At 39.6% G+C, this 12,147-nt stretch overlaps 1 protein-coding gene across 1 annotated transcript in view; it reads right to left on the bottom strand.

Annotated features, from left to right (window-relative positions):
- Positions 1-1,794: 1,794 nt before the first annotated feature.
- hace1 (HECT domain and ankyrin repeat containing E3 ubiquitin protein ligase 1) overlaps positions 1,795-12,147 on the bottom strand; it is a 55,496-nt gene continuing 45,143 nt past the window's right edge. Inside the window, exons 21-24 of the mRNA XM_050045773.1 lie at positions 10,365-10,463; positions 7,097-7,167; positions 6,896-7,009; positions 1,795-5,293 (exon numbers count right to left, since the gene is read on the bottom strand). Coding sequence (XP_049901730.1) covers positions 5,191-5,293; positions 6,896-7,009; positions 7,097-7,167; positions 10,365-10,463 — 387 coding nt within the window. The 3' untranslated portion in view covers positions 1,795-5,190. The remainder of the gene's footprint in view (positions 5,294-6,895; positions 7,010-7,096; positions 7,168-10,364; positions 10,464-12,147) is intronic.

The raw sequence follows: 12,147 nt of genomic DNA, 5'->3' as shown, positions 1-12,147 counted from the left end.
AAAGCATCCTGTATCATAACTACATGTGTGCCGTTTGTAACAAACCAAACCGCGTGAAAATCAGTTGAAAATTCAGTGAGTTATTCTATTTTACTTGTGCATACAGCTTCTTCCTCAATAGAAGTGAATGCACTGTGGAGGCGAAGCGAGACCCATCCAAGATGGCGGCCGGCGAGGACGTCGGTTCCGATAGGCAGCGGCAGTCAATGCGATGTCTATGTATATATGTCTATGACTACAACAACATGTCGGCTGGCACATGAACAGATACAAATAATAGTAAAAGTAATAAAAACAGGTCAAGAATAACACAATGACATCACACACGCCGTGAAAGACGACCAGGGATAATTGGTGAGTACCAGCGTGTAGCGTGTACCAGGCATAATGCAAGTCCTGAGTCTGAAATATGTCTGTCAGCGAGTCCTACTCCACCTATTTAGACTCCACCATAGACAACGGCAGCATTTCTCCTACCATGTAGCGAGCCACAAGCTCCGTGGCTTCTTTCAGACTGATAGGTTTAACGTTATCTTCGTTATTAGAACCAAACGACAGCCGTTCAGATCTGGTTTATTAATGATGCTAGCAAAGTACATAAAATAAGCATAGCAGAAGCATCAGATAGGTCTCACCACCATGTTTAACTATATATCTTTAAATGTTACAGTTATGGCTGAAGGTGACAACAGAAATCAACAAGTCTGCCAATTTTACATATCTCTGCCTTTCAAATGAATTGTCTACCCGGAAGTGGTTGTTCATGTTAGCGTCACTTCCAGTGATTTGGTTGAAAAGATTTAAAAAAAAATATATATATATGATGGAAAGAAAAAAGAGTAAACTCACTGTCCAAAAATCAAATAAAATAATCAGGTTGTTTAATGAGATCACATTCTGTCATGTGATTCAGCTTTTTTTGCTACCAAAAATACAACCGGAATATGTATCCTTGGTAGCCTTAATGGGGTTTTTTTCTGTCTTTCATTTCTGTTTTTACTTCACCAGATTTATATATATATATATATAGATTTTTATTCAGGATTTGACAAACTGAATTAAAGCAACTGGAATGTATATTACTGGATATCTCAATTTGTACTGTACAAAAGATTTCCACCCACATGACTTTAGCTAGATAGATTTTAAGTAAAATATGTCAGTAGTAATTTCAATATTAAAATGTACGTATGCAGTTGGTAGTAAGATATTTTATCTTATTATGACTATTTCATGCTTCCATAGGCGCTTCATTTTCAGGATTTATTTGATGCGTTCCCATTTTGGAGCTTTTGAATCATGTTGTGTTGCTTTAACATTTCTGTTGCAGGCACTGATCCGACTGGTGGTTGATGCTGTTTTCTGGTGCAGTACCAATACTGGGCTTCAAAAAGCCATACTGGTCCGATACTTTAACAGTCTGAGGAGACAGGCCGAGGTCGCAGCCAGTGTAATGTGCTGTTAGGACAGAGCTGCAGCAGATGTTGGACTCACTGAATGGTGGTTAGGGGCCATTTAGCACCAGTAGACCTGCTGCTCTAAACTGGTGACCCAACACAGCACTCACGCTGCGGCCACATATGTTTATCCAGGAAAACACACAGCTGTGTGTGCGCCCACCCGCACACATATACACACACACACACACACACACACACACACACACACACACACACAAGCTCTTTCTACCCTCTCCTCACTCCCAATGCCTCTTTTTGTATTTTTAAATCCCTGCACAACTATAGGATATATATTCTCCTCAGTAGCTTGCTTGCGATATCACCAAATCACCTGGATTGTCAAAACAAGTTTTATTGGATAATATCTCAAAGCACAACATATACAGTATTCATTGTAAAATACATCATTTGATACTGAAGACATTTACAGAAATATCTATAAAGGCTCCATATTAAACATTAACAGCAGTTTACATTTCAGGCAAGGCATTCAACACAATACTGAAAGATCATATGAAATATTAAATCAACATGTTCACTCCCTTTACACGAGGAAACAAGTAAAACCTCATGGCATGATCCCATCTCTCAGAATAAAAACACATTTCAGCATGTTCGTTTAGGCAAAAATACAAATAAGAGAAGGTCTTTAAAAGGATTTCAGCTTTGAGGTTTTGGCACTGCAAGCCAAACATTTGTCATGTGGAGTTATTGTATTGCTTCTTGAGAAAGTCTACTTAATAGGGACAAACACAAACAGATCACTAAAGAAGATTGCTATGCATTCATTAAGCACAAAGAAAGATGACAGCAAAATACTTCAAAAACAAAAAAGAGTTTCACACAGTAGACCACGTGCATTTGATGCTGCAGGGATGGAGGGGCGTGTTCATGCAGCTACAATGGAAAACACCTTGGCCGTACAGTACGTCAAACACCTACAGTTTCTCTTCTGCAAATACATGTTCTGTCACAGCTGGATAAGGCCAGTCTTTGATTCACTCAGCTTATTTTTTGCAGAGAAATTAGTTAATATTTATCCTTGATGTTCATTCTAATATGTGTACTCACTTGGTAAAAAAAAATAAATAATAGTTTTTGTTTTCCTGCAATGAAAGCACTGACTGTATTGGTACTGGCCAGTGTTATTTTTTTACCGACTGACATCATTAGTCAGGGAGGATTTTTTGCTGATATCCGATATGCCAATATATAACAACTCATTTGACCGATAAGCAAAAATGATATCTATATATACACTTTTTTCCCCACCTAATTTTAGTGATCAAGTCTCTCCTACCGTGGAATTAATATCATATTATACATGCATACTCTTATTGTGATGGCTCACCATCAGATGAAGACATGAAATAGAATGCCTTTCCATGTATGTAATATTTATTGTGCAAAATAAGAAAAGCATGTTAGCCCATTCAGTTCATTTTAAAGCCGATACTGACTATGTGCTGATATTATCATGCATCCCAAATATTAGTAAAATATCAGGATGTGCCAGGATTATATAAACATTAAGGTCTTGAATCCATCCTCAACACCTCAGCTCACGCAACAAATATTTAATTACTGATTTAAATATTCATTGATATTTTCTGTAAATGAATTAATTTTGAGATCTAGATGATTTTTGAGACCCTTCACCAAAAATTTGGTGGGGGAATTTTTTGTTCATCTAAAAGTAGCCACATTAAAATATTTTCAGACTAGAACTGGAACCAAACTCTAAAGTACCAAGCATGTGTTGTTTAACTCTTAACTTTATAAAGTTATAATAATGAGTATAATCATTATTTGTATAAACACTTGAACTGCAATGTGTATCAATTAATTGTCAACTATTGGGTTAATTACTAACTGATTTGATAATTCCTTAATTGGCTTGAGTAATTTTTAAGGATGCACAATATAGGATTTTTTGCTGATATTCAATATGCCGATACACAGCAACTCATTTGAACGATAACCGATATCTATATATCCACTTTTTTGCCCACCTAATTTTAGTGATAATCAAGTCTCTTCTGTAGTGAAGTTAGCATCACATTATGCATAATCCTGAAGGCCCACCAGCAGATGGAGACGTGAAATAGAATGCTTTTCAATGTATGCAATATTCATTCATTGTGCAAAGTAAGAAAAAGCATGTTGGCTAATTCTGATAGTTCATTCTAAAATGAAAATGAAAAATTAAATCAATACTGGCTGATACCAATAATATACAAATTCAATATTTTCTGGTTTCTTTCCTCCTCTGTGACAGTTAACTGAATATTTCTGGGTTGTGACCTAAACAATCTGAGGAAGTCAGGCTGGGCTTTGGGAAACACTGATCAACATTTTTCAGCGTTTAATAAACCAAACAACTAATACATTAATTGAGAAAATAAACAATAGATTAATCGAAAATGACAATAATCATTGGATGCAGCCATCGGAACACTTCCGTCCACATACTACATGCATTTTGGCCTGGGTTTGTTTCTCTCAGTTAGGGCCCCCTTAGTTCCAATAACGGTAAATGGTAATACTACAGCATACAATGATAGATGGTAGTATTCTCCAACTCTTCCAACAGTTATGTGTGGCCCTGTCCTGTTTCAATATGTACTAAGCCAGCTTGATGAAGAAATGGTTTTCTCAGAACCTGACCGGCCTGCACAGAGCTCTGACCTCAACTCCATCAGCACCTTTAGGATGAACTTGAATGCCGACTGAGAGCCAGGCCTGATCAGCTAACATCAGTGCTGGGCCTCACTGATGCTCCTGAATGGGAGCAAATTCCTTCAGCCTGAGAGCAACGGGGTGAAGGCTGTTACAGCAGCACATGAACGCCTCTGGTTGTGGAATGATAAGATCAACTACGACGCATGGCGTGAATGTTACGCTGTCCACACACTTTTGGCCATTCAGTGCATTGGTTTTTACTGGATTTTCTTACCTTTGGCTTATTTTGTTAAACAAAATAAAGGTTTTTGGTTTCTTCACAGTGCAATAAAGTATCAAAAAACTAAAATCAGCTATCACATTGGCAGCTTGGCATCTTAAACCTTTGATAATACCAGCCCTGACAGTAAGTGCTTTTGGTAGAGGAGAAGAGCTACTAGCCTAAAAGGCAAGGACTGTTAAAACTGTGAGAGGGATGCAAAAAACAACGAAAAACAAATATAAAAGTCTTAAAATTAGTCAAAACAAACTGTAGACTTAGCAGTACGCGTGAGCCTGATGCTGGTCCATTAAAGAAACCTGCACTGTGAAGCTAGGATATGAATATGATGCATTTTGATTGATTCCATGTTTGAAACTGATTAATTCTACACTGGTTCCATATGGAAAGCTCTGTAAACAAAATAAATATTTGACATTCAGTAAGCATGCATGAATATGTGATTATTACCTGTGTTTGAAGGGGTATAAATGCAGTTTTTTCTTAAATAAATGTATATATGAAAAATAGTCCAGTTTAGAAGATACTGAATTATTCTCTGCATAAATGACCAGCTTGAATTGAAAAAATAGAAGTTGTGGCACAGGTGTGGAGATCCAGAGCCTGTGGTCTCCATCAGTCTGTGTGCCTCTTCAGCAGCTCTTTAATAACAATCTGGATTTCCCTTTTTTGTCCAGCAAAAGTAGTGGCTGACTACAAAAAGAGTGTCTGTGAAGGAGTGTTGCATGAGTCTGCAGACCCTGCCAGTAGCAGGAACTGATGGGATGTTTACGCCATGGTGTAGCCATAGCTCCCACAGTGCAGCGCTACCAGCAGCCGGTCTCTCAAAACCTCCTGGCTCGGGTATTCTGGGAGTTTCAGCATGTTGATGCTGTAGAGAGCACAGAAAAAGAGGGTGAGGTGGAGTCCTGGTCAAACTTCTGTGGTTATGATGACATATATGTGGCTGGTGGAGGAGTTGTGTTGTCTTCTATCTAAAAGAGAGGGCTACAACCGTATATATTACCTGTTGCACATTGGAGCATGCAGAAACCTCTCCCTGTTTTCAAACTCTGCTGTCTGTGTTGGAGGACGCCACTACCCAGGTCCAACTACACTGAAGAGACATACTGCCCTCTAGTGCTCAGTCACATTTGTTAAGTGTCCCTCAGCTGAGGCTTGTAGAGCGACTTGAACTGAGTCTGTATGTCTGTTTATTCATTCCTTATTGTTTGAGAGGGTTGAAAGAGGGAGATCATTACAATGCTTAAAAAATAACAGCATCCTGAAGTAGAGCTGTTTGACTACTGAAGATCAGTCTGAGTCCAACTGTGAGCACTTGTATGAACAAGTCATTACTGAGCACAAAGAAACAAGAGAGCTGTGGTAGAATTCAATCACTCAGTACAGTCCTTGGGATTTAGAAAAGTTTGATATCAAATCAAATACTGTGTATGCACAACACAATTAACGGATTTAACTCAAAGTTTGGAAGGTTCATGTCAGGCAAACAATTACATATAAGGAAACAAGAATTACCATCCCACGGTTGTATGCTTCCACGCTCCAATCAAAATTTCTCTTACAGTTTACATCCATGTCTGTGAAAACATTGATGCTTCACACATCTTCCCCCCAGCAACACAGAAGATCTATACAATCAACACAGTTTTAAGGTGGACATCCAAGATTAGTGTCACCAATTCAGTATCTGACCAAATGTCTCCCCTTCTGTTCCTGAGATATGACGTTGAGTAATGGCCAGCAAAGTATTTTGTGCAGAACATTATGATGCCACAGTACAGTTGACCTTTGATCTTTTATATATTGATGTGATAACTTTTTTTATTTTATCCTATTAAACAGTTGTGTGAAGTTTTGTTATAATTAGCATATGAATTGAGTTATGGGCAAAAATATGACCTTTGACAGCAAACTTCTAATCAGTTAAATCTTTAGTGCATGTGGACATTTGTGCCAAATTTGAAAAAATTCCCTCAAACTATTCTTGAGATACCCCATTCACGAGAATGACACAAACAAGGTCACAGTGACCTTGACCTTTGACCTATGACCACCAAAAACTAATCAGTTCATCGTTGAGTGCAAGTGGACATTCGTGCCAAATTTGAAGGAATTCCATTGCGTTCTTGAGATCATGTTCACAAGGATGGGCCGGACGGACAACCTGAAAACATAATGCCTCTGGCTACAGCTATCACTGGCGAGAAGGCATTAACAGTGTTTAAATCAAGGATGGGCATGAGTGCAAGTACTTGATTTGGATGACAGTATTCATTCAACATATAGAGTAACTGCTGCCCAACTTCCCACACGTGAACATGACTTTCCTAATTTTCTTTCATTGTAGCGTCAAAACGTCCATGAGACCATGACAAGTCCTGATCAACAGATTAAACATATCCAGAAGGACTACAGGCTAGTGGAGAACTAATTCAATAGAACAAATGTTAGAGAGAGATAAAGTCATTACCAGGTACTAGAGGTAGGCAGTAGGTTGGAGGTGTATGGCACTGCAGCAACGGTGAACTTCTGTAAACCACTGCCTCCCATCAGGTAGGCAAAGCCCCCATGAGGAACCCTGGAACTGATAGAGAAGGATACTTTATTGCAGCTATTAAACAGTTATACAATTTTCTATATTAAGAACTTGACTGGAAATCCAGCAGCAAACCTTCCAGTAACAAATTGAAGTAGAAGAACTCGTTCCTCCTGTGTCAGGCTGTTCACCACCTCCCAGAACCACTGCAAAGAAACAGAGACAGGTTAGCTGATGACAACAGGCAGAGAAACACAATCAGCTAAGGTGCTTCTGCAAAATTAAATAAATACAGTTCTAGTAACCTGTGCCAGAGCAGAACAGGACATGAGCACTGTTGGGAAACTATTTCTCCTTAATCAACCATCTTTGTCAACATTATTATTTCTCATTATTTCTCTACTAAATTAGTTCATTAACTTGGGAGTAATTTTCAAGCTGCAACCTCTGGCGCTGAAAAATGAAGCTAATGTGTAAGTGCCAAAAACTGACCACTTGAGGCTGGCTCCAAGAGCGACTTAATCCCCATAGACGCCCATGTTAAAATGCCCCACTTCACAGCAGAAATAAACATGTTTACAGCCTCGTACAAAAAATAATTTTGGTCTCTGTAGCTATATTCCCCTGTAATGACAACTGCGAAAGTGGTGGTACACCCTGGACAGGTTGTCAGATTATCACAGGGCTGACACATAGAGACAGGCAACCATTCACCCTCACATTCACACCTACGGACAATTTAGAGTCACCAATTAGCCTGCATGTCTTTGGACTGTGGGAGGAAGCTGGAGTACCCGGAGAAAATCCATGCTGATACGGGGAGCACATGCAGCCTCCACACAGAGGGGCTCCCCCACCTCGAACCCACCACTCCAGCTTCAAACCATGAACCCTTCTGCTCTATTTTGCAACAATTCTAACCACTCCACCACCGTGCTGCCCCCTTTAGTAATTAACATATAATAATTACACTAGATCTTGGTTGGAGGGTCCAGGGGATCTTGTTGTGGTGAACAAGCTCTATTTTTATGCTTTCACTGCACTCTGGCACCCTATTTACATTCAAAGTACAAAAGAAAATAAAAAATCCCAGTGTGAATTAATTGCAATTTAACTGTACATCAAAAAATGATCTGTGGGCCAGCTGGCACCCTATTGCAAGCCATATTTTGCCCAAGGGCTACAAGTTGAGTGTCACTGGTCTATGGTATTTTTTTGGCTGTAGGCTGTGGACTTTTAATCACACAACTGAAAACAGAAACTGCCCAAATGTTTGGCTGCTTTTAAACTTGCTCAAAATATAAAATGATGCTCAAATGTTCAAAGTGCTGGGCTGATGTAACAAAATCACTTTATTCATTCAGCTGGAGTTTTAAGAGGCACCTGCCAGGATTACATCCAGGTTCAGGCGCAGTTTAGAATTCACAGTTTTAAAAATGCAAAAATACAAAGTTTAATGAATAAAAGCTGTGTGTACACTCTTGCATGTTGATGTCACATATAGAGATGTAACGGTATGGACCTGCATTTGTATAGCGCCTTTCTAGTCTGACCACTAGACTGACCACTCAAAGCGCTTTTTACACTACAAGTCACATTCACCCATTCACACACACATTCATCACATTCATACACTGGTGGCCGAGACTACCATACAAGGTGCCACCTGCTACTCAGTTTTAACACACTCACACACCGATGGAACAGCCATTGGGATTTGGGGTTCAGTATCTTGCTAAAGGATACTTCAACATGCAGACTGGAGGAGCCCGGGATCGTACCGCCGATCTTTCGATTGGTGGATGACCCGCTCTACCCGCTCTAGCTCTGAGCCACAGCCAGCCCAAAAATGAAAATTTCATATCACGGTTATTGTGACCAAAATGATCACGGTTATCATTATTATTGCGGTATTGTGGAAATATGCTCAAAATGTTCAAAAAGTACTTATGCACACACTGAAATCATTTACCCAAGTTTTATTTTGAAAAACAAATAAAATAAAGAGCACAACGTACTTTCTGTCTAACAGAAAGTCTAGCATGTTTGATTTTCTTTTTGTCGTTCACGATTAACGTTACTCCGATCACAGCCGTCACTTTGACCAATAGGAACACAGAGTTAGCTTCTGCCATAGACAACTGTATGACAACAACACCCCAGCCTTTTTAATATTTCCTCTAGGGATGTTACCACACAGAGTAAAAGGGGAAAATGTTGGTGTGAAACAGCAGAGGCACTTTGTCAACCTGCCGAGTACTTCCATTAGCATCAAGCTAGCAGACAATGTTATTTCTTCATAATGGAGACGGACATTAAAAAATAGTGGCGGGGCTTTTACTCACCACAACTACAGCTTCATTTGAAACAAACTACATTATAGACAGTCCGTTATTTATTAATCCCTCTGTGTGTTTATATATTTACTTTTTATCCGCTGCCTTGCTAAAGTTAATGCATCGCACCGTCATTTCAAACTCAACACTTCCTGAATTTGTTTCAAATTAAAAGCCCCTTATAACCTTGGCTGAGAGAATCCCTCCATTGTCTAAATAGGCTTTTATTGTGAAACATTTGTAGGAACTTGTTGTGGAGGATTCAGTAACTTGAATGTTTGCGTACGGTACTTCAAATGGAGCTCCTGCCATCTGCTGACGCTTTTTACGTTACTACAACAACATTTCGGCTGGCACATGAACAGACACAGTGACTGAAATAATAGTGAAAGTAATAAAATAGGACAAGAATAACCCGATGACATCACACACGTTGTGAAAGACGACTGGGGATAATTAGTGTGGACCAACGTGTAGTGTGTCATGTCTGTTGCCAAGTCACGGCACAAAAATCTCCGGAGCACTGTCTGTGTGGGTGCCTTCGGTGCCTTCTGCCATGTTTTCAGAGGCCAAACATTGCAAACTGCGCATGCGCGCCTGTATCTGAGCGACTACTGCTGCTGCTTTTCCAGGCAATGAGCAGTATCACCGTGAGTTTTTCAAAGTGCGGTAATCAAACACGGTTTTCATGATAATTAAAATTTGAAACGGTAATACTAACCGTCGGGAATTTTACCCCCGTTTATCATTTTACCAGTAATCGTTACATCCCTAGTCACACATAATGGGAAAGATCCTACATACATCCTACAGAGGTAAAGACTGAGGAAGGAGACAGCAGACGAGCTTATGTATGACCTGCTGTCACACTCTGGAAACAATCTTCACTGAACATTCGAAACACATATTAACAGACACTGTTGCTTTCCTTGAATTCCTTTTTTTTTTTTTAAAAAAATCAATCCATATATACAATAAGGTGTAAGTAACTGGTAAACATCATTGTCACCAGGTAATTCAGTCTGAGAGGATTCAGCCCCTGGGAGGCTGGCAGAAAAGAAGCCCACCTGGATGACTGGCTCCTGAGGGTCATATCCACTGGTGTACTCAGTGTTCCTGCACCAATCCTGCACATCGATCTCTGGCATCCCTGACAGCAGGAGCTCCTGTGCGCACACAGACACAGACACAGACACAGACAGACAGACAGACAGACAGACAGACAGACACACACACACACACACGGCATGAATAAAACTAAAAACACGTTCATATTAGTAGCAGCAGAAATCCCATGGTCCTTGGTGATTCTACAGATACTGTCCACATCTGATACAATCAATATGTTGCAGTTTGAGCTAAACTGATTATCTAAGATAGCCCTTTACCTGCATTGATTCTGATACAGATTTCCATAGCTCACCTCAGAGTATGTGCCAACACTGAGAACTGATCTGATACCAGAGCTCTTCTTTTGCTCACATTTCAAACCTGTAAACCTTACTGCGTACTGCTCATCTGAATTGAAGTTTCAAGTAAAGTAATGTGATTCCAAGACTTCTGTGGCTCTGAGAACTCAGCTGGCTGTATGCTGGGACTTAGTAATGACACTGAATAATGCCAGGTTCAGACTACACAATATCAGCCCGATTATAGCCCAACACAGCGGCTGCGTATGGTGTCTGTTTGGATCATGAGCAACAATTAGTGTCGTACGCAATAATCCATCATTATATCCTGTGTAGTGTGTCATAGTGGATGACAACCAATGCCACATCTGGGACGCCTCATGACGTCCTGACATTAAGTCTAGCATATTTGATTTTCTTTTTGTCTTCCACCACTTTTCTTTGACCAATAGAAACACAGAGTGATCTGCTGCTGTGGACAACTGTATGGCAACAACACCCCAGCCTTTTTGATATTTCCTCTTGTGATGTTACCACACAGAGTAAAAAGGAAAAAATTATGGCATGAAGCAGCAGAGGCACTTTAGCAACCTGGTGAGTCTAACATGTCTGTTGGCCAAGTCACGGCAAGATTTCATGACTCCACAGTTGCCTAATCTGACATAAAGTCTGTTGGAACATACAAAAATGTCATGTAGTCTGAACCCAGCCTAAGTTGAGTTATAATAACTAAATGCTGATTATTACATACTGAAATACTGAGAGAGTCGTCCTCATGAGGAATTAACACTGCTTTAGCGATCAACAGGTCAAATTAGCTTGACTGGTCTGCTGTGAAGTCATGGTTTGGTAAGCAAGCCACTCAAGTGAGTTTGGCCCATTAAATATAGTTCATAGGCCATTTCAAGATTTATTTATTTTTTTTTTTATCATTTATGCCTGTCAATATCTAATGTTACGAAGGCCAGTCTCTTTTATTATTATATGGGGGTGATCCCTAATAGTCGACTGTTCAAACTAAGCAGCCTTATTCGACTGCCAGTCTCACAGATGAATCATCCATACAGGTTATATGGGAATGCTGAATGTCTAATTTTACATGAATTGTTTGGCTTATCCAAATAAATCCTAATATATAACCTATTTTGGTGTAAATGTATTAATCACAGCACCCACATGTGAACATGGCACTCGCAGAGGGCAAAATATATATATTTCTTAACTTAGGATCGGTAGCTCTAGTAAGTCCTTAAAAACTCTCCAGCTAATTCAGAATGCAGCAGCACGTGTACTAACAGGAACTAAGAAACGAGATCATATTTCTCCTGTTTTAGCTTCTCTGCACTGGCTCCCTGTAAAATCCAGAATTGAATTTAAAATCCTACTGTTAACTTATAAAGCTCTAAATGGTCAAGCTCCATCATATCTTAGAGAGCTCATA

Source organism: Epinephelus moara, chromosome 6 (genome assembly GCF_006386435.1).
Source record: "Epinephelus moara isolate mb chromosome 6, YSFRI_EMoa_1.0, whole genome shotgun sequence".
Classification (NCBI taxonomy): domain Eukaryota; kingdom Metazoa; phylum Chordata; class Actinopteri; order Perciformes; family Serranidae; genus Epinephelus; species Epinephelus moara.
Note: the sequence above shows the minus strand (reverse complement) of the source record. Positions and strands in the feature narration are given on the sequence as shown.